This window comes from Salmo trutta, chromosome 38 (assembly GCF_901001165.1).
Source record: "Salmo trutta chromosome 38, fSalTru1.1, whole genome shotgun sequence".
Classification (NCBI taxonomy): Eukaryota; Metazoa; Chordata; class Actinopteri; order Salmoniformes; family Salmonidae; genus Salmo; species Salmo trutta.
In genome coordinates this window covers 17,556,470-17,578,366 of record NC_042994.1, presented here as the reverse complement: position 1 = coordinate 17,578,366, position 21,897 = coordinate 17,556,470, and the positions used below count along the sequence as shown (strand labels likewise).

General features: G+C 45.4%; 1 protein-coding gene, 1 long non-coding RNA gene and 1 pseudogene across 2 annotated transcripts; 2 read left to right on the top strand and 1 right to left on the bottom strand.

Moving 5' to 3' along the window:
- Positions 1-613: 613 nt before the first annotated feature.
- Positions 614-7,691, top strand: LOC115178645 (vitamin D(3) 25-hydroxylase). Its single transcript, XM_029739899.1, has 9 exons — positions 614-855; positions 2,407-2,569; positions 4,627-4,779; positions 5,149-5,309; positions 5,632-5,805; positions 6,195-6,333; positions 6,524-6,711; positions 6,879-7,020; positions 7,167-7,691. The coding sequence occupies exons 1-9, from the start codon at positions 694-696 to the stop codon at positions 7,358-7,360; spliced, it is 1,476 nt and encodes a 491-aa protein (XP_029595759.1). The 5' UTR covers positions 614-693; the 3' UTR covers positions 7,361-7,691.
- A 289-nt stretch (positions 7,692-7,980) lies between these two features.
- On the bottom strand, positions 7,981-9,220 carry LOC115178648 (uncharacterized). Its single transcript, XR_003872654.1, has 2 exons — positions 9,001-9,220; positions 7,981-8,148 (listed from the first exon to the last, which is right to left on the bottom strand). It is a non-coding gene; the product is annotated as an uncharacterized LOC115178648 (long non-coding RNA).
- Positions 9,221-14,699: 5,479 nt separating this feature from the next.
- Positions 14,700-21,629, top strand: LOC115178647 (cytochrome P450 2B4-like; annotated as a pseudogene).
- The last annotated feature ends 268 nt before the right edge of the window (positions 21,630-21,897 follow it).

The following is a 21,897-nucleotide window of genomic DNA, read 5'->3' as shown; positions in this document are numbered from 1 at the left end:
TTACATTTTGAAAAATGTGTGTAAAAACAAGTGACATGAAAATTGACAAACTAAAGGTGTGCAACATAGAAGGGTAGTCAGTGGACATTCTGAACCTTGTTCGAGTCAAGTAGGTAACATGACCAAGGAGCTATTGACATTCGAATGTATAAAAAGTTTGTACTTTGTTTACGCTCCATAACTAATTCAACTAGGAATACAAAATGCTGCTCACATTTCCACGTTTATTAGCTTTGGAAAGCGAATTCATGTCCAAATTGTGAAAATAAGACCTGTGCAATGTTGTGTGCAATTTTTCCAACATCATGACACTTATTTGGAGCCTGTGGCTCAAGTGGTTTGAAAGCTGTTGAGGTTTGAAAGCGTGAATATCGTCGAATATACAGTTTGAAACTGTCTTTACCTCGTATTGGGTGGCAAATAAACCCCCAGTTCCAATACCAAATCAAACTAAAAATATCAAGTCCTGAATCAAGGCTGTAAACCTACTAGTCTCCCATAGGCAGACAGGTTACCTCCCACATTAACTGTTGCCATAGATCTGTGAACTTAGAGTTAGCAAATATCCCTCTCATAAACCCTTGTTGACTAGTGTTCAAAACAAAGTCCACAATTTGTGTGGGTGGCAGCGTCTTTAAATCAGCCAGCATTAAATCGTGATGTAGCCTACACAATTCCTGAAGCCCAGTCGCGATGCTTGGGTCGGTGGTGTTGTTGTGGCTCTTTATCCTCCTTCTATTTTTCTTCATCAGGGTCCGCCGACCTAAAAACTTCCCACCAGGACCCCGTCCCCTGCCCATCCTCGGCAATCTGCTACAGCTGGATCCTGCCAACCCCCTCAAAGACCTGGAAAGGGTAAAGTGGGCTATACTTTGTAGGCTAGAGTTAGACCAACTCTCGCTAGACCTACTCTCGAGACCTGCTACGATAATGCTGCTGGAAAGAACTTTTTTTTGTGACGCTAATATTTTGGATAAAGCTTTCTTCAAGCAACTCGTAATATAGGTCAACGGATTCCTATTATTCTGTATAATAAATCCGAGTCACTCCATTTAGTATGTATGATATGTTACGTTTCGTATGGTGTGTATTATGGATGTCCATCACCCATTTCGTTATGATATGTTACGAATTATAATTTGTATTATATGTTGTGAATATGCAAAAATGAACAATATGTTATGAATTTGCTGGGCACTCCCTGCGCGCACGCACCACGTCTATTTATATTTGGCACAGCATTGTTCATGACAAAAAACTGTTCACACCCCTCTTGTTGGTGGACAGGATTTTGCAGGTTTAAAGCTTATTTCCTGCAATTCTACACATTTTGTCATGGGGTGCAAAGAAAATTTTGCCGTTTTATAGCTACATTTCTTGCAATTCTATACAGTTTCCCATGTCTAATGTGTATTCATGTGATATTTGAGTGACAAAAAATGTAAATGTAAATCTGTAAATTTAAATCTGGACAGGGTTCTTAAAAATAAAACAAGTTTTGGAACCACTGCCTTAAGTAACCATCTGTCTTATGTAACCATACCAGAGGTAACATATCATACTCATTTGATAGTCCCGGATCTACATTTACTATGTTACGTCTAGTCTATGAGACCAGTCTGACTGAATGGGTATTAAGTGTGATGTAGGCTAGTTTTAGGACAACGGATACAATAGTTGATTCATGCCACAATTGGACAAAAAAATGCTCAACAAGGTTGGAATGTCATAACATAATTTCAACAAAAGACAATGATTCATTAATTTGACAAGAAACAGAAATAATAAGTGGCGCAGCAGTCTAAGGCACTGCATCTCAGTGCAAGAGGTGTCACTGCAGTTCCTGGTTCGAATCCTGCCTACATCACATCCATTCTGATTGGGAGTTCTTTAGGGTGGCGCACAATTGGCCCAGTGTCATCTGGGGTAGGCCGTCGTTGTAAATAAGAATTTGTTCTTAACTGACTTACCTAGTAAAATAGTTAGTGAAAATTGTGGATAGAAACCATGCTTTCTGTTATTTCTAATCTGTAACATTCTATGGGATTTATAAACAAGGAAAAAATATTGAATTTAAAAAAAAGGGAAAAACTTTATTATCCTGGGTAGAAATTGTGTAATTACACACTAACAACACTGTATAGATATGTTCTGAATAAGGTTGAGCTATTTGGTATTACACATACGAAAACCAGGGGCTCAATGTTTAATATCAGAGTGCTACACAACTTGTAAAGGGAAAAATAATAGTAGTCAGCCAAGAATTACTCCTGTAACCACTCTAAAACGCAAGACTGAAAGCTTATCCATCAACCCTTGCGTGCTTGAATAACATTTCAAAAGAAAAGTTCCACATTATATTCTCACAATAAATACTCCCCCTGTCCCTCTCCTTCTGTGCTTCAGCTGAAGAGGCGCTATGGTAACGTGTTCAGTCTGTACATCGGCTCACGGCCTGCAGTGGTTCTGAATGGCCTGGAGGTGGTTCGTGAGGCACTGGTGACACGCGCAGCGGAATATGCTGGACGACCAACCCATATGATGGCCAGCCACATCTTCAAAGGCAAAGGTAGTACGTTCTTGACCCCTTTTATAATATGTGTTATAATAAGGGCACTGTGTGTATGTGCCACCGGCGGTATCTGAGCCCTGGTCTCCCACAGGAGAAACCAACGTCTTAAGAATTAGCCCAATAGGAAATCACCCCTTAGGCTGAGTGTGACACTGATTTTAAAGTAGCAGACATGAGACCGTGAGTCCGACCCACTTACGCTCTGTAACACGGGTCGTATAAAGGGGACCAAGGCGCAGCATGTAGAGTGCTCATATTTTACTTTAATGAAAACACTTGAACAAAAACAACAAAACGACAGCCGAGGTTCTGGGCTGCGGGCCGCCGCTGAAGACTCTGGGCTGCGGGCCACCGCTGAAGACTCTGGGCTGCGGATCGTCGCTGGAGGCCCCGGGCTGCGGACCGTCGCTGCAGGCTCCGGACTGGGGAGCGTCGCTGCAGGCTCCGGACTGGGGAGCGTCGCTGCAGGCTCCGGACTGGGGAGCGTCGCTGCAGGCTCCGGACTGGGGAGCGTCGCTGGAGGCTCCGGACTGGGGAGCGTCGCTGCAGGCTCCGGACTGGGGAGCGTCGCTGCAGGCTCCGGACTGGGGAGCGTCGCTGCAGGCTCCGGACTGGGGAGCGTCGCTGCAGGCTCCGGACTGGGGAGCGTCGCTGGAGGCTCCGGACTGGGGAGCGTCGCTGCAGGCTCCGGACTGGGGAGCGTCGCTGGAGGCTCCGGACTGGGGAGCGTCGCTGGAGGCTCCGGACTGGGGAGCGTCGCTGCAGGCTCCGGACTGGGGAGCGTCGCTGGAGCCTCCAGACGGAGAAGCGTCGCAGGAGCCTCTGGACGGAGAAGCGTCGCCGGAGGCTCCGGACTGGGAGGCGTCATAATAGGTTCAGGACTAGTGACCGTTGCTGCTGGCTCCATGCCATGGATCATCTCGACAGGTTCCGTGCCCTGGATCATCACTGGAGGCTTCTTACCATGGATTATCTCTACAGGTGCCGGGCCATGGATTATTCCTTCAGGTGTCATGCCATGGTTTATCCCTACAGGCTCCGGACCATTTATAATCCCTCCAGGCTTTTTGCCAAGGATTATCTCTACAGGTTCCGGGCCATGGATTACCTCTGCAGGCTTCGTGCCATGGAACATCCCTACAGGCTCCGGGCCATGGATCATCACTAGAGGCTTAGTGCCATGGATCATCTCTACAGGCGTCGGACCATCGATTATCACTGGAGGCTTTGTACGTGGAGCTGGAACCGGTCTCACCGGACTGGGGAGACGCACTGACGACCGAGTGCTCAAAGCAGGCACCAGCCGTACTGGGCTATGGATGCGAACTGGAGGGAGAGTGCGAAGAACAGGCACAGGACGTATTGGATTATGGAGGCGCACTGGAGGGAGAGTGCGAGATACAGGCACATGCTCACCACAATAAGCACGGGGAGTTGACTCAGGCCTCACCCCTGGCCCAGCCAAACTACCCGAGTGCCCCCCCCAAAAAGGTTTTGTGGATACCTCTCGTTCTTCCCAGGTAGGCTCCGATATCGCTTGATTACCTGGCCCCAAGTCCAGTTTCTCCGCTCCGTCCACTCCTTGTGTGACCAGGTGTCCAATTCTGCCTGGGCACGCCGCTTGATCCAATCATGGTGGGTAGTTCTGTAACATGGGTGGTATAAAGGGGACCAAGGCACAGCATGTAGAGTGCTGATATTTTACTTTAATGAAAACACTTGAACAAAAACAACAAAACGACAGCCAACAGTTCCTTCAGGTAAACTAACAAAACGGAAAACAACTACCCACAAAAACCCAGGAAGAAAAACCCCTACTTAAATATGATCTCCAATCAGAGGCAACGAGGACCAGCTGCCTCCAATTGGAGATCAACCCCCAAAAAACATAGAAATAGAAAAACTAGAACTTAAACATAGAAATAGAAAACAGAAAAAAAAAACACAAAACACCCCCTGTCACGCCCTGACCTACTCTAACTATAGAAAATGACATCTTACTAGGGTCAGGACGTGACACGCTCCGTGTGTGTTTGTATGTGTGTGCCGATCAGGGATCATCATGGCCAATTATGGCTCCAGCTGGAGGGACCACCGGCGCTTTGCTCTGACCACGCTGAGAAACTTTGGTCTGGGCAAACGCTCCATGGAAGAGCGCATCCTGGAGGAGGTGTCCCACATCTGCACTGAGCTGGAGAGCAGTGCTGGTACAGTCTCACACACACACAACGTCCTAGTAATCACAGTCATCACTGTACATATTCATGTCATTATCAGCGCTTAGTATCCACCCCAAAGCTCCTCCAAATACTATATCAAACCCTTACACTATTAACCCCTTGTTGTTGTAACAAACTTCCATAAACCACACAAACTTAATAGAAATAAGATACTCTCAGTAATACTCCCAGTATGACTATATTTACTATACTTGTTTTAACATAAGGTATAAAGACTGTGGGGATTGTTACTTTATCTATCCTGTCAGTGTGTTCAATTCAGTAGCTCTGTGATCGCTGTTCTTACCTTGTCCGTATGTATTGCCTCGTGTGGTGATCGTTGCTGTGCCCTGGTAGGCAGTTCGATGGATCCTCAGCACCTGTTCCATCTGGCTGCGTCTAACATCATCTGCTCACTGATTTTTGGAGAGAGGTTTGAATATGACGACCCAGTCATCCTCACCCTCATCCAGAGGTTAGATGAGTTTCTCAAGGAAGCTCTCGGACCTTGGGCCATGGTACAGTCTAAGCCCTATACCACTCCATGCTTACTAAAAAAGGGTTCCAAAATGGTTCTTCGGCTGTCCCCAGGTAGAACCCTTTTGGGTTCCAGGTAAAACCTTCTGTGGAAAGGGTTCTACACTGATCCCAAAAGTGTTCTTCAAAGGTGTTCTTCAAAGTGTTCTCCAATGGGGACAGCCAAATAATCCTTTTAGATTCTAGATGGAACCTTTTTTTTTATAAGAGTTACATGATCATCACTGACCTCTCTGTGCTAGACATGACACACTGATCCACATTCCCCTCTGTTTTACCTCCATTTCCTCCAATCTATTGTAGCTCTATGAAATCATACCGGTCTTGAGGCCTCTCCCTTTGCCCTTCAGGAACGTTTTCCACAAATTTGATCAAATTAAAGAACATATCAAGAAGGTTGTGACCAAGCACAAAAATTCAAGGGTCGCAGGAGAGCCCAGAGACCTCCTTGACTGCTACCTGGACCAGATTGACAAGGTAGGAGAACAATAGAACTATGGTTCTAGAAGTAAAATAAAGGAGATAAGATATAAAGTAAGTAGCCTTGTACAAGTAAGCCTGAATGGTCCATAGGGCAGGAGCCTATCTCCTGTTTCTGTAGCATTAAGAAGCTTGATGTAGAAGTACACCCCTGGAGAAGACACTAGTCTGTCGCAGGACTTTACCCTGAATCCATTTGCCAATCAGAGAGGCATCGGGTCCCATTTTTAGAGTCTTTGGAATGACTTCCGTGAACAGGGCAAACATTTTCATTGGGCTGGTGGAAGAGGAGGAAGTACTTTACAGGATGGAGCAGGGTGGAATGCAGAATTGAATGTAGATGCCTTTGGTGTCTGCGTGCGTGTATGTGTTTGTGTGTGTTTCAGACAGCTGAGGAAGGCTCCACATTTAATGACACTCAGATGGTGTCTCTACTACTTGATCTGTTCTTGGCTGGGACAGACACGACTTCCAACACCCTCCGCTCTGCCATGCTACACCTGATGACCAACCAGCATGTACAGGGTGAGGAAATACACACAACACACACACTGGCAGACATTTCATTCAGTTCAATGGCGCTTGTAGACAATGGTTCCGCATTCACGGTAAACGATGCATATGTCGGCTAAATAGGAAATTAGCTTTAAATATGAAACATTCTACAAAAATTGATTGGATTGAAACCCGGCCAAAGAGTGTGTGTTTGTCCCAGATCGCTGTCACCGAGAGATCGCCGAGGTTCTTGAGGGACGTGCAGACGCTTCGTTTGAGGACAGACATGCCATGCCGTATGTTCAAGCCACGATCCATGAGGCACAGCGCATGAGTGACACCGTTCCTCTTAGCGTGTTCCATACTACCTGCAGCGACACACAACTACACAGCTACCAGCTGCCCCAGGTGAGCATTACCATGACGACTTATATCCTGCCTGTTGTTGACTTTAGAACTATAAAGGTCTCCTGGGCTACAGTGAGTGATGTCATGATTGGTGCTGTCTCAGCCTTTAGTGTACCTCTCCGCCTCTCCTTCTCACCCTTAATCCATCTCTCCCCCGTCTGTTCTAGGGCACGACGGTGATTCCTAACCTGTCTTCAGTGCTGCATGAAGAGGGCCAGTGGAAATTCCCTCACGAGTTCAACCCTGAGAATTTCCTCAACGAGGTCGGAGAGTTTGTGAAACCAGAAGCCTTTCTGCCATTCTCTGCAGGTGCCTTTTTGTAAAAGCGTCAATATCTATAGCTTATAAATGATACTAAGACAGGAGAATATGTTGACATAAAATGCCAGGCTACATGCATATGAAGGTATGAGCGAAGTGTTGTTCTCATTGATAGCCGTGTGTGTGTTCCCCAGGACCTCGTGTGTGTCTGGGGGAGGGGTTAGCACGTATGGAGCTCTTCCTGGTTCTAGTGACATTGCTTCGGCGTTTCCGATTCGTCTGGCCTGAGGATGGAGGTGTCCCAGATTTCAGCCTCATCTTTGGTGGGACACAGTCTCCAAAGCCCTACCGCCTTGGAGTGCGTCTGAGGAGCAGCGAGAGAGGGTGAACTACCCACAGTCTCCCCAAGAGGGCTCTAGTTCTGTCAGACAGCTAAAGATGTTATTCTGTAATAATACACCTTCATTTTAGTAATTCATCAGATGAGTAGTTTTTCAACAATGTGTAACCCACCATTTAATGCCTTATAATCTGTGTCAGCTTCTGTAAGGATCAGATATTGGAATGATCATTCACAAACTAGATCTTTCAGTATGCTTGCATGCATTTTGTAATCCATACCATTGTTAAAACTATTGGTTTTGTGTTTATGTTAATTACAACGAATTGTATTTTCTTATCAAGTTTTCTTAAGTAAACCATGTGATTTGGATAAAAAACTGTGGACCTCTGATTTTATGTCCTCCCATCCCCTTACCTGCATCTGTAACTCTTATGATTGAGGTCGAATCTCCTGCACCACATTTTTTGGGATGAAGCTCTATATGAGCTGCAATGCTTAGCCTACTCACAAAAGTATTGCAGACGAACATTTTGTGCAGATAGTTATTGCTATCTGCCTCCTAGATAGCATATACTGGAAAAAGTTATATAAAATGGTTTCTTAAAGCTTCTAAATGCTTTTGCCTTTACCAAACTGATTCTTGCTCTCAGATCAATAAAAACCACTCAGAGTTAAGTAATTTATTTACCATGTTGCACCGAGAATTGTTGTCAGAAAACCACATCAATGTCCAACTTTCGTCTGTAGCAGATGCACCACCCCTGACTTCAATCCTCAATTTGTCTGCAGTAGAATACGGCAACAGGCCAGCAGCACCAACCGCCTTTCACAGCCTGCGCAAAAAAACAAAGCAGAGCTCATGCCTTTAAGGCTACTGTTTCCAAATCATCATTAGAGTTGCATCATGCAGCCTTACAATGTATTAAACATCAAAACATATAGCCCAACGTTTGTAGAACAACTAAAGTTACATTAATAACTCTAAAGTAAGCATATAGGAGAACCTATTTCTTTGTTAACCGCTCAACATAGAATAGCCGCATGAGCGCACTCTCAAAATGTTTGGAGAAAATATCGTTTTTATTTTATTCAGCTTTGTTCAATTGTATTCTTCATACTATAATATAATGCCACGGAATTCTGAGCAAATCTTGTCTGCTAAATGAACTAGTGTAGCCCACAGCCATTTGGCATAGCCAGATCAGGACCTAACATATGGACAACTCAGACAACGCTATTCTGTTCTTCTGAAATAATCTACATTTTCTTCATATCATGTTTCTTTAGACCTGTCTAAAATAAATACTGGATTTATTGTGAAGGTGTAGGCTAAATTACATGGATTTATTCAATTTTTTTAAATGTAGATGTTCTAAAGATCTGCATCAGTGGCTGGTAGGCTGTGTGTGGAAGCCAGAAGATGCTAAATGTTTTTACATTAATTAACGGTCAATTACCGTGAGACAGACAATTATTTGCTTGACAATCACTGGCTGATGAAATTTCATGACCACCAGAGCCCTATAAGAGATCAAAACAGTTGCACTGTAGAGCCCTGACAGATGAGCTGCTAATCAACACTAAATAGCTACGTTTTGCAAATATGGGTCAATTAATAAATATTGATCAATCAATGAACTGTTACAGAAGATTGAAGTCAAATCCACACACACCATTATTCTTACCTGATGACATCGAATCTGAATCTCCCCTTTTCCTCCTCTTCAACTCCTTCTCTCGCAGTTCCACTCAGCCCCAGTGTTTTCCTGCAATCGACTAGACGCACAGACACCCGCTTCAGACCCCACAGTAAGGCACTAGCGGGAGAGGCACGACCTAGGGACTCCGGGAGAGGGAAGGGGGGTGGCAAAGACGTGTCCTGGAAAACACATAAGATAATAATAACAGAATCAATTTAAAAGTCTCAGCAGTCTTTCATTGAATCCTCTCATTCTCTGGACCTCCTTCTCAAAATGCATTGGAAGAGAAAGTCCAACCAGAATCACCTTCTTTTGCCAAGGACATTTACAGTTGATGTCGGAAGTTTACATACACTTAGGTTGGAGTCATTAAAACTCGTTTTTCAACCACTCCACAAATTTCTTGTTGACAAACTATAGTTTTGTCAAGTCGGTTAGGACATCTACTTTGTGCATGACACAAGTCCTTTTTCCAACAATTGTTTACAGACAGATTATTTCACTTATAGATCACTGTATCACAATTCCAGTGGGTCAGAAGTTTACATGCACTAAGTTGACTGTGCCATTAAACAGCTTGGAAAATTCCAGAAAATGATGTCATGGCTTTAGAAGCTTCTGATAGGCTAATTGACATCATTTGAGTCAATTGGAGGTGTACCTGTGGATGTATTTGTCACGGTCGTCGTAATAGATGGACCAAGGCGCAGCGGGTACGTGAATGCTCATTTTTATTAATCCAAAACAAACACGAAAAAAACGATAAACGGACCACAAAACAGTCTTGTAGGCAACACACAGCAATACAAGAAACAATCTCCCACAAACCCCAAAACAAACATACTCCTAATTATAGGACCTTCAATCAGAGGCAAAAATAGACAGCTGCCTCCAACTGAAGGCCCCAACACCAATTAGCAAAACATAGAAATATAAACGACTAGACAGAACATAGAAATAAACTAACATAGAACAATAACCAAAAACCCCGGAATACATAAATCTAACACCCCTCTACACACACAACCACCCCGAACCATGTAAAACAAATACCCCTGCCACGTCCTGACCAAACTATAATAACAAATAACCCCTTTACTGGTCAGGACGTGACAGTATTTCAAGGCCTACATTCAAACTCAGTGACTCTTTGCTTGACATTATGGGAAAATCAAAAGAAATCAGCCAAGACTTCAGCAAAAAAATATTGTAGACCTTGGGAACAATTTCTAAACGCCTGAAGGTACAACTTTCATCTGTACAAACAATAGTACGCAAGTATAAACACCATGGGACCACGCAGCCGTCATTCCGCTCAGGAAGGAGACGCATTCTGTCTCCTAGAGATGAACGTACTTTGGTGCGAAAAGTGCCAATCAATCCCAGAACAGCAAAGGACCTTGTGAAGATGCTGGAGGAAACCGGTACAAAATTGTCTATATCCACAGTAAAACGAGTCCAATATCAACAAACATGAAATGCCGCTCAGCAAGGAAGAAGCCACTGCTCCAAAACCGAGCACCCCGCTCGTACAGGGCTACTAGTTCCATCCAGCTAGGACGGGTTGTGCAGGAGGTGAGATCAAGACCGCCTGTGCGCCTCCATGGCCCGGTGTTTCCAGTTCCTGTCTCTCGTGCGGACCCGGAAGTGCGAAACCCCAGTCTGGCACGTCCAGTACCAGCACCCCGCACCAGGCTTCCAGTGCGTCAGCCCAGTCCGACTCGTCCTGTTCCCGCTCCCCGCACTAGCCCTGAGGTGCGTGTTCCCAGTCTGGCATGTCCAGTACCAGCACCACTCACCAGGCTTCCAGTGCGTCAGTCCAGTCCGACTCGTCCTGTTCCCGCTCCCCGCACTAGCCCTGAGGTGCGTGTTCCCAGGCTGACACCTACAGTACCAGTACCACGCATCAGGCATCTAGTGCGTCAGCCGCTCACCAGTCAGGAGTCGCCAGAGCCGCCCGCCGGTCAGGAGTCACCTGAGCCGCCCGCCGGTCAGGAGTCGCCAGAGCCGCCCGCCGGTCAGGAGTCGTCAGAGCCGCCCGCCGGTCAGGAGTCGCCAGAGCCGCCCGCCAGTCAGGAGTCGCCAGAGCCGCCCGCCGGTCAGGAGTCGCCAGAGCCTCCCGCCGGTCAGGAGTCGCCAGAGCCTCCCGCCGGTCAGGAGTCGCCAGAGCCTCCCGCCGGTCAGGAGTCGCCAGAGCGGCCCGCCGCGCCGGATCTGCCAGAGCGGCCCGCCTCGCCGGATCTGCCAGAGCGGCCCGCCGCGCCGGATCTGCCAGAGCGGCCCGCCGCGCCGGAGCTGCCAGAGCGGCCCGTCTGCCCGGAGCTGCCAGAGCGGCCCGTCTGCCCGGAGCTGCCAGAGCGGCCCTTCTGCCCGGAGCTGCCAGAGCGGCCCGTCTGCCCGGAGCTGCCAGAGTGGCCCGCCGCGCCGGATCTGCCAGAGTGGCCCGCCGCGCCGGATCTGCCAGAGTGGCCCGCCGCGCCGGATCTGCCAGAGTGGCCCGCCTGCCCGGAACTGAGGGGGTCTGCCTGTGACCCGGAACCGAGGGGGTCTGCCTGTGACCCGGAACCGAGGGGGTCTGCCTGTGACCCGGAACCGAGGGGGTCTGCCTGTGACCCGAAACCGAGGGAGTCTGCCTGTGACCCGGAACCGAGGGGGTCTGACTATGACCTGGAACCGAAGGGGTCTGCCTGTGACTCGGAACCGAAGGGGTCTGCCTGTGACCCAGAACCGGGTGAGTCTGCCTATGACCCGGAACCAAAGGAGTCTAGCAGCAACCCGGAACTGAGTAAGTCTATTAATGATCCAGAAATAAATATAAGTAACTGTGTTTCAAATGAGTCTGCGGACAGTGTGGAATGGAAGAGGTCTGCCTACGATCCGGAACGAGGGGAGTCTGCCTACGGCCTGAAACGGATTAAGTCTGTCTGCATTCTGGAGGACAGTAGGCCGGAGCCTGAACCACCACCTGTATAGGTGGGTTGGGGAGGGGGGGTGTAGCACAAGTGCCGTCGGTGACGGCAGCCACCCTCCCTTCCCTCCCTTTAGTTTAGAGGGATTTTTTTGTTGTTGTTTTGGGTTTTGTTTATTTATGAGGTGCATCCGGGGTCTGCACCTTTAGGTGGGGGGGGTACTGTCACATCCTGACCAGTATAAGGGTTATTTGTTATTGTAGTTTGGTCAGGACGTGGCAGAGGGAATTTGTTTCATGTGGTTCGGGGTGGTGTTTTTTGTAGAAGGGTATTTGATTTATGTATTCCGGGGTTTTTGGGCACTGATCCTTGTTTATGTATTTCTATGTTTAGTCTAGTGGGTTGTATTTCTATGTTTAGGTTAATGGGGGGTTGGACTCTCAATTGGAGGCAGGTGCTTTCTCGTTGCCTCTGATTGAGAGTCCTATATATGGGTATGTGTTTGGTTTAGTGTTTGTGGGAGATTGTTTCTTGTTTTGCTGAGTGTGAGCCTGACAAGACTGTTTTGTTGTTTGTGAGTTCGTTTCGTTTTGTTGTTTTTGGTGTTCTTGTTATGTAAATAAATATACAAGATGAGCATCCACATTCCTGCTGCGTTTTGGTCCTCCATTCCCGACGACAACCGTGACACTTCCCTTCCTCCTCTTTCTACTACCAAATACCTTTGTTGAAAGGTTTGGATAAATCTTCTATTTGTGTTTGAATCTTTGCAAAAAAAGCTCTTGTCTTGGTAATTGTTAGAATTCTTAATTTTGGCGAATATCAAAATATTCTGGAAAGAAATGTCATAATAAATTAGAGCATGGAATATTGTTGTTGCATCCATTTCCAAAGTATTGCGCATTGAAACTTCACAATACATTCTGTGAACCGAGGTAAAACCAGTTTCAGGTTGGATATTCAACAGATATTCGCCCGTTAGTTTTCCTTATGTCCACCAAAAGCAGTTAGGAACCGTCAACATAGTGACAAATCAACATTTTCACATTTCAACAGCTCTTTAATCATTACTCCTAAAACTTTAAAACTTGTTGTAGCTAACTCGATGGCATAGACACGCATTACAGACTTTTTTTTGTTGATTTACATCTTGCAGTATTTTAAATTATTTATTAACATTTTGAATTTCAATAGCTCATTGGTCATGTGACCTACTGACTTCAAACAAGGTTTAGAATGTTCACTGACTACCCTTCTGTATTGCACACCCCTTAGTTTGTCCATTTTCATGTCACATGTTTTTACATGAATTTTTCTAACTTAAAAATTCCAATAGCTCCTTAGTCATGTGACCTACTGACTTCAAACAAGGTTCAGAATGTCCACTCAGTGGGCCTACACATTGCGCACCCCTTAGTTTGTAAATTTTGATCTCGCAAGATTTCACATGAATTTTTCAAAATGTAAAATTTAAATAGCTCATTGGCCATGTGACCTACTGAATTCAAACAAGGTTCAGAATGTCCACTGACTATCCTTCTATATTGCACATCCTTTAGTTTGCACATTTTCATCTCACACATATTTACATGAATTTTTCAATATTTCAAATGTCAATAGCTCCTTGGTCATGTGACCTACTGACTTTAAACAAGGTTCAGAATGTCCACTCAGTGGGCCTACACATTGCACACTCTTTAGTTTGTCCATTTTCATCTCACAAGATTTTACATGAATTTTAAAAATATAACATTTCAATAGCTCCTTGGTCATGTGGCCTACTGACTTCAAACAAGGTTTAGAATGTCCACTGACTACCCTTCTGTATTGCACCCCCATTAGTTTGTCCATTTTCATCTCGCAAGATTTCACATGAATTTTTCAAAATGTAAAATTTCAATAGCTCATTGGTCAAGTGACCTACTGAATTCAAACAAGGTTCAGAATGTCCACTGACTACCCTTCTATATTACACACCCCTTAGTTTGTCCATTTTCATGTCACACGTTTTTATATTAATTTTACAAACTTAAAAATGTCAATAGGTCCTTAGTCATGTGACCTACTGACATCAAACAAGGTTCAGAATGTCCAATCAGTGGGCCTACACATTGCAAAACCTTTAGTTTGTCCAGTTTCATCTCACAAGATTTTTCATGAATTTTTCAAAATGTCACATTTCAATAGCTCCTTGGTCATGACTTCAAACAATTTAAATTTTACATTTTGAAAAATGTGTGTAAAAACATGTGACATGAAAATTGACAAACTAAAGGTGTGCAATATAGAAGGGTAGTCAGTGGACATTCTGAACCTTGTTTGAGTCAAGTAGGTAACATGACCAAGGAGCTATTGACATTCGAATGTATAAAAAGTTTGTACTTTGTTTACGCTCCATAACTAATTCAACTAGGAATACAAAATGCTGCTCACATTTCCACGTTTATTAGCTTTGGAAAGCGAATTCATGTCCAAATTGTGAAAATAAGACCTGTGCAATGTTGTGTGCAATTTTTCCAACATCATGACACTTATTTGGAGCCTGTGGCTCAAGTGGTTTGAAAGCTGTTGAGGTTTGAAAGCGTGAATATCGTCGAATATACAGTTTGAAACTGTCTTTACCTCGTATTGGGTGGCAAATAAACCCCCAGTTCCAATACCAAATCAAACTAAAAATATCAAGTCCTGAATCAAGGCTGTAAACCTACTAGTCTCCCATAGGCAGACAGGTTACCTCCCACATTAACTGTTGCCATAGATCTGTGAACTTAGAGTCTGCAAATATCCCTCTCATAAACCCTTGTTGACTAGTGTTCAAAACAAAGTCCACAATTTGTGTGGGTGGCAACCGGCGTCTTTAAATCAGCCAGCATTAAATCGTGATGTAGCCTACACAATTCCTGAAGCCCAGTCGCGATGCTTGGGTCGGTAGTGTTGCTGTGGCTCTTTATCCTCCTTCTATTTTTCTTCATCAGGGTCCGCCGACCTAAAAACTTCCCACCAGGACCCCGTCCCCTGCCCATCCTCGGCAATCTGCTACAGCTGGATCCTGCCAACCCCCTCAAAGACCTGGAAAGGGTAAAGTGGGCTATACTTTGTAGGCTAGAGTTAGACCAACTGTCGCTGGACCTACTCTCGAGACCTGCTACGATAACGCTGCTGGAAATAACTATTTTTTGTGACGCTAATATTTTGGATAAAGCTTTCTTCAAGCAACTCGTAATATAGGTCAACGGATTCCTATTATTCTGTATAATAAATCCGAGTCACTCCATTTAGTATGTATGATATGTTACGTTTCGTATGGTGTGTATTATGGATGTCCATCACCCATTTCGTTATGATATGTTACGAATTATAATTTGGATTATATGTTATGAATTTGCAAAAATGAACAATATGTTATGAATTTGCTGGGCACTCCCTGCGCGCACGCACCACGTCTATTTATATTTGGCACAGCACTGTTCATGACAAAAAACTGTTCACACCCCTCTTGTTGGTGGACAGGATTTTGCAGGTTTAAAGCTTATTTCCTGCAATTCTACACATTTTGTCATGGGGTGCAAAGAAAATTTTGCCGTTTTATAGCTATATTTCTTGCAATTCTATACAGTTTCCCATGTCTAATGTGTATTCATGTGATATTTGAGTGACAAAAAATGTAAATGTAAATTTAAATCTGGACAGGGTTCTTAAAAATAAAACAAGTTTTGGAACCACTGCCTTAAGTAACCATCTGTCTTATGTAACCATACCAGAGGTAACATATCATACTCATTTGATAGTCCCGGATCTACATTTACTATGTTACGTCTAGTCTATGAGACCAGTCTGACTGAATGGGTATTAAGTGTGATGTAGGCTAGTTTTAGGACAACGGATACAATAGTTGATTCATGCCACAATTGGACAAAAAAATGCTCAACAAGGTTGGAATGTCATAACACAATTTCAACAAAAGACAATGATTCATTAATTTGACAAGAAACAGAAATAATAAGTGGCGCAGCGGTCTAAGGCACTGCATCTCAGTGCAAGAGGTGTCACTGCAGTTCCTGGTTCGAATCCAGGCTACATCACATCCATTCTGATTGGGAGTTCTTTAGGGTGGCGCACAATTGGCCCAGTGTCATCTGGGGTAGGCCGTCGTTGTAAATAAGAATTTGTTCTTAACTGACTTACCTAGTAAAATAGTTAGTGAAAATTGTGGATAGAAACCATGCTTTCTGTTATTTCTAATCTGTAACATTCTATGGGATTTATAAACAAGGAAAAAATATTGAATTTAAAAAAAAGGGAAAAACTTTATTATCCTGGGTAGAAATTGTGTAATTACACACTAACAACACTGTATAGATATGTTCTGAATAAGGTTGAGCTATTTGGTATTACACATACGAAAACCAGGGGCTCAATGTTTAATATCAGAGTGCTACACAACTTGTAAAGGGAAAAATAATAGTAGTCAGCCAAGAATTACTCCTGTAACCACTCTAAAACGCAAGACTGAAAGCTTATCCATCAACCCTTGCGTGCTTGAATAACATTTCAAAAGAAAAGTTCCACATTATATTCTCACAATAAATACTCCCCCTGTCCCTCTCCTTCTGTGCTTCAGCTGAAGAGGCGCTATGGTAACGTGTTCAGTCTGTACATCGGCTCACGGCCTGCAGTGGTTCTGAATGGCCTGGAGGTGGTTCGTGAGGCACTGGTGACACGCGCAGCGGAATATGCTGGACGACCAACCCATATGATGGCCAGCCACATCTTCAAAGGCAAAGGTAGTACGTTCTTGACCCCTTTTATAATATGTGTTATAATAAGGGCACTGTGTGTATGTGCCACCGGCGGTATCTGAGCCCTGGTCTCCCACAGGAGAAACCAACGTCTTAAGAATTAGCCCAATAGGAAATCACCCCTTAGGCTGAGTGTGACACTGATTTTAAAGTAGCAGACATGAGACCGTGAGTCCGACCCACTTACGCTCTGTAACACGGGTCGTATAAAGGGGACCAAGGCGCAGCATGTAGAGTGCTCATATTTTACTTTAATGAAAACAGTTGAACAAAAACAACAAAACGACAGCCGAGGATCTGGGCTGCGGGCCGCCGCTGAAGACTCTGGGCTGCGGGCCGCCGCTGAAGACTCTGAGCTGCGGACCGTCGCTGGAGGCCCCGGGCTGCGGACCGTCGCTGCAGGCTCCGGACTGGGGAGCGTCGCTGCAGGCTCCGGACTGGGGAGCGTCGCTGCAGGCTCCGGACTGGGGAGCGTCGCTGCAGGCTCCGGACTGGGGAGCGTCGCTGCAGGCTCCGGACTGGGGAGCGTCGCTGGAGGCTCCGGACTGGGGAGCGTCGCTGCAGGCTCCGGACTGGGGAGCGTCGCATGAGCCTCTGGACGGAGAAGCGTCGCCGGAGGCTCCGGACTGGGAGGCGTCATAATAGGTTCAGGACTAGTGACCGTTGCTGCTGGCTCCATGCCATGGATCATCTCTACAGGTTCCGTGCCCTGGATCATCACTGGAGGCTTCTTACCATGGATTATCTCTACAGGTGCCGGGCCATGGATTATTCCTTCAGGTGTCATGCCATGGTTTATCCCTACAGGCTCCGGACCATTTATAATCCCTCCAGGCTTTTTGCCAAGGATTATCTCTACAGGTTCCGGGCCATGGATTACCTCTGCAGGCTTCGTGCCATGGAACATCCCTACAGGCTCCGGGCCATGGATCATCACTAGAGGCTTAGTGCCATGGATCATCTCTACAGGCGTCGGACCATCGATTATCACTGGAGGCTTTGTACGTGGAGCTGGAACCGGTCTCACCGGACTGGGGAGACGCACTGACGACCGAGTGCTCAAAGCAGGCACCAGCCATACTGGGCTATGGATGCGAACTGGAGGGAGAGTGCGAAGAACAGGCACAGGACGTACTGGGCTATGGAGGCGCACTGGAGAGAGAGTGCGAGATACAGGCACATGCTCACCACAATAAGCACGGGGAGTTGACTCAGGCCTCACCCCTGGCCCAACCAAACTACCCGAGTGCCCCCCCCAAAAAGGTTTTGGGGATACCTCTCGTTCTTCCCAGGTAGGCTCCGATATCGCTTGATTACCTGGCCCCAAGTCCAGTTTCTCCGCTCCGTCCACTCCTTGTGTGACCAGGTGTCCAATTCTGCCTGGGCACGCCGCTTGATCCAATCATTGTGGGTAGTTCTGTAACATGGGTGGTATAAAGGGGACCAAGGCACAGCATGTAGAGTGCTGATATTTTACTTTAATGAAAACACTTGAACAAAAACAACAAAACGACAGCCAACAGTTCCGTCAGGTAAACTAACAAAACGGAAAACAACTACCCACAAAAACCCAGGAAGGAAAACCCCTACTTAAATATGATCTCCAATCAGAGGCAACGAGGACCAGCTGCCTCCAATTGGAGATCAACCCCCAAAAAACATAGAAATAGAAAAACTAGAACTTAAACATAGAAATAGAAAACAGAAAAAAAACACAAAACACCCCCTGTCACGCCCTGACCTACTCTACTATAGAAAATGACATCTTACTAGGGTCAGGACGTGACACGCTCCGTGTGTGTTTGTATGTGTGTGCCGATCAGGGATCATCATGGCCAATTATGGCTCCAGCTGGAGGGACCACCGGCGCTTTGCTCTGACCACGCTGAGAAACTTTGGTCTGGGCAAACGCTCCATGGAAGAGCGCATCCTGGAGGAGGTGTCCCACATCTGCACTGAGCTGGAGAGCAGTGCTGGTACAGTCTCACACACACACAACGTCCTAGTAATCACAGTCATCACTGTACATATTCATGTCATTATCAGCGCTTAGTATCCACCCCAAAGCTCCTCCAAATACTATATCAAACCCTTACACTATTAACCCCATGTTGTTATAACAAACTTCCATAAACCACACAAACTTAATAGAAATAAGATACTGTCAGTAATACTCCCAGTATGACTATATTTACTATACTTGTTTTAACATAAGGTATAAAGACTGTGGGGATTGTTACTTTATCTATCCTGTCAGTGTGTTCAATTCAGTAGCTCTGTGATCGCTGTTCTTACCTTGTCCGTATGTATTGCCTCGTGTGGTGATCGTTGCTGTGCCCTGGTAGGCAGTTCGATGGATCCTCAGCACCTGTTCCATCTGGCTGCGTCTAACATCATCTGCTCACTGATTTTTGGAGAGAGGTTTGAATATGACGACCCAGTCATCCTCACCCTCATCCAGAGGTTAGATGAGTTTCTCAAGGAAGCTCTCGGACCTTGGGCCATGGTACAGTCTAAGCCCTATACCACTCCATGCTTACTAAAAAAGGGTTCCAAAATGGTTCTTCGGCTGTCCCCAGGTAGAACCCTTTTGGGTTCCAGGTAAAACCTTCTGTGGAAAGGGTTCTACACTGATCCCAAAAGTGTTCTTCAAAGGTGTTCTTCAAAGTGTTCTCCAATGGGGACAGCCAAATAATCCTTTTAGATTCTAGATGGAACCTTTTTTTTTATAAGAGTTACATGATCATCACTGACCTCTCTGTGCTAGACATGACACACTGATCCACATTCCCCTCTGTTTTACCTCCATTTCCTCCAATCTATTGTAGCTCTATGAAATCATACCGGTCTTGAGGCCCCTCCCTTTGCCCTTCAGGAACGTTTTCCACAAATTTGATCAAATTAAAGAACATATCAAGAAGGTTGTGACCAAGCACAAAAATTCAAGGGTCGCAGGAGAGCCCAGAGACCTCCTTGACTGCTACCTGGACCAGATTGACAAGGTAGGAGAACAATAGAACTATGGTTCTAGAAGTAAAATAAAGGAGATAAGATATAAAGTAAGTAGCCTTGTACAAGTAAGCCTGAATGGTCCATAGGGCAGGAGCCTATCTCCTGTTTCTGTAGCATTAAGAAGCTTGATGTAGAAGTACACCCCTGGAAAGGACACTAGTCTGTCGCAGGACTTTACCCTGAATCCATTTGCCAATCAGAGAGGCATCGGGTCCCATTTGTAGAGTCTTTGGAATGACTTCCGTGAACAGGGCAAACATTTTCATTGGGCTGGTGGAAGAGGAGGAAGTACTTTACAGGATGGAGCAGGGTGGAATGCAGAATTTAATGTAGATGCCTTTGGTGTCTGCGTGCGTGTATGTGTTTGTGTGTGTTTCAGACAGCTGAGGAAAGCTCCACATTTAATGACACTCAGATGGTGTCTCTACTACTTGATCTGTTCATGGCTGGGACAGACACGACTTCCAACACCCTCCGCTCTGCCATGCTACACCTGATGACCAACCAGCATGTACAGGGTGAGCAAATACACACACAACACACACACTGGCAGACATTTCATTCAGTTCAATGGCGCTTGTAGACAATGGTTCCGCATTCACGGTAAACGATGTATATGTCGGCTAAATAGGAAATTAGCTTTAAATATGAAACATTCTGCAAAAATTGATTGGATTGAAACCCGGCCAAAGAGTGTGTGTTTGTCCCAGATCGCTGTCACCGAGAGATTGCCGAGGTTCTTGAGGGACGTGCAGACGCTTCGTTTGAGGACAGACATGCCATGCCGTATGTTCAAGCCACGATCCATGAGGCACAGCGCATGAGTGACACCGTTCCTCTTAGCGTGTTCCATACTACCTGCAGCGACACACAACTACACAGCTACCAGCTGCCCCAGGTGAGCATTACCATGACGACTGATATCCTGCCTGTTGTTGACCTTAGAACTATAAAGGTCTCCTGGGCTACATGATTGGTGCTGTCTCAGCCTTTAGTGTACCTCTCCGCCTCTCCTTCTCACCCTTAATCCATCTCTCCCCCGTCTGTTCTAGGGCATGATGGTGATTCCTAACCTGTCTTCAGTGCTGCATGAAGAGGGCCAGTGGAAATTCCCTCACGAGTTCAACCCTGAGAATTTCCTCAACGAGGTCGGAGAGTTTGTGAAACCTTTCTGCCATTCTCTGCAGGTGCCTTTTTGTTAAAGCGTCAATATCTATAGCTTATAAATGATACTAAGACAGTATAATATGTTGACATAAAATGCCAGGCTGCATGCATATAAAGGTATGAGTGAAGTGTTGTTCTCATTGATAGCCGTGTGTGTGTTCCCCAGGACCTCGTGTGTGTCTGGGGGAGGGGTTAGCACGTATGGAGCTCTTCCTGGTTCTAGTGACATTGCTTCGGCGTTTCCGATTCGTCTGGCCTGAGGATGGAGGTGTCCCAGATTTCAGCCTCATCTTTGGTGGGACACAGTCTCTAAAGCCCTACCGCCTTGGAGTGCGCGTGAGGAGCAGCGAGAGAGGGTGAACTACCCACAGTCTCCACAAGAGGGCTCTAGTTCTGTCAGACAGCTAAAGATGTTATTCTGTAATAATACACCTTCATTTTAGTAATTCATCAGATGAGTAGTTTTTCAACAATGTGTAACCCACCATTTAATGCCTTATAATCTGTGTCAGCTTCTGTAAGTATCAGATATTGGAATGATCATTCACAAACTAGATCTTTCAGTATGCTGGCATGTATTTTGTAATCCATACCATTGTTAAAACTATTGGTTTTGTGTTTTTGTTAATTACAACGAATTGTATTTTCTTATCAAGTTTTCTTAAGTAAACCATGTGATTTGGATAAAAAATGTGGACCTCTGATTTTATGTCCTCCCATCCCCTTACCTGCATCTGTAACTCTTATGATTGAGGTCAAATCTCCTGCACCAATTTTTTTTTGATGAAGCTCTATATGAGCTGCAATGCTTAGCCTACTCACAAAAGTATTGCAGACAAATGTTTTGTGCAGATAGTTATTGCTATCTGCCTCCTAGATAGCATATGCTGGAAAATGTTATATAAAATCGTTTCTTAAAGCTTGTAAATGCTTTTGCCTTTACCAAACTGATTCTTGCTCTCATATCAATAAAAACCACTCAGAGTTAAGTAATT

What these genes read in the sequence shown, in the direction of transcription:
- LOC115178645 (XM_029739899.1), top strand. Translation starts at nt 694, where the DNA reads ATGCTTGGGTCGGTGGTGTTGTTGTGGCTCTTTATCCTCCTTCTATTT. An exon ending in CCACATCTTCAAAGGCAAAG is followed by an intron (nt 2,570 to 4,626) that starts GTAGTACGTTCT and finishes TGTGCCGATCAG; the next exon opens with GGATCATCATGGCCAATTAT. An exon ending in GACCAACCAGCATGTACAGG is followed by an intron (nt 6,334 to 6,523) that starts GTGAGGAAATAC and finishes TGTTTGTCCCAG; the next exon opens with ATCGCTGTCACCGAGAGATC.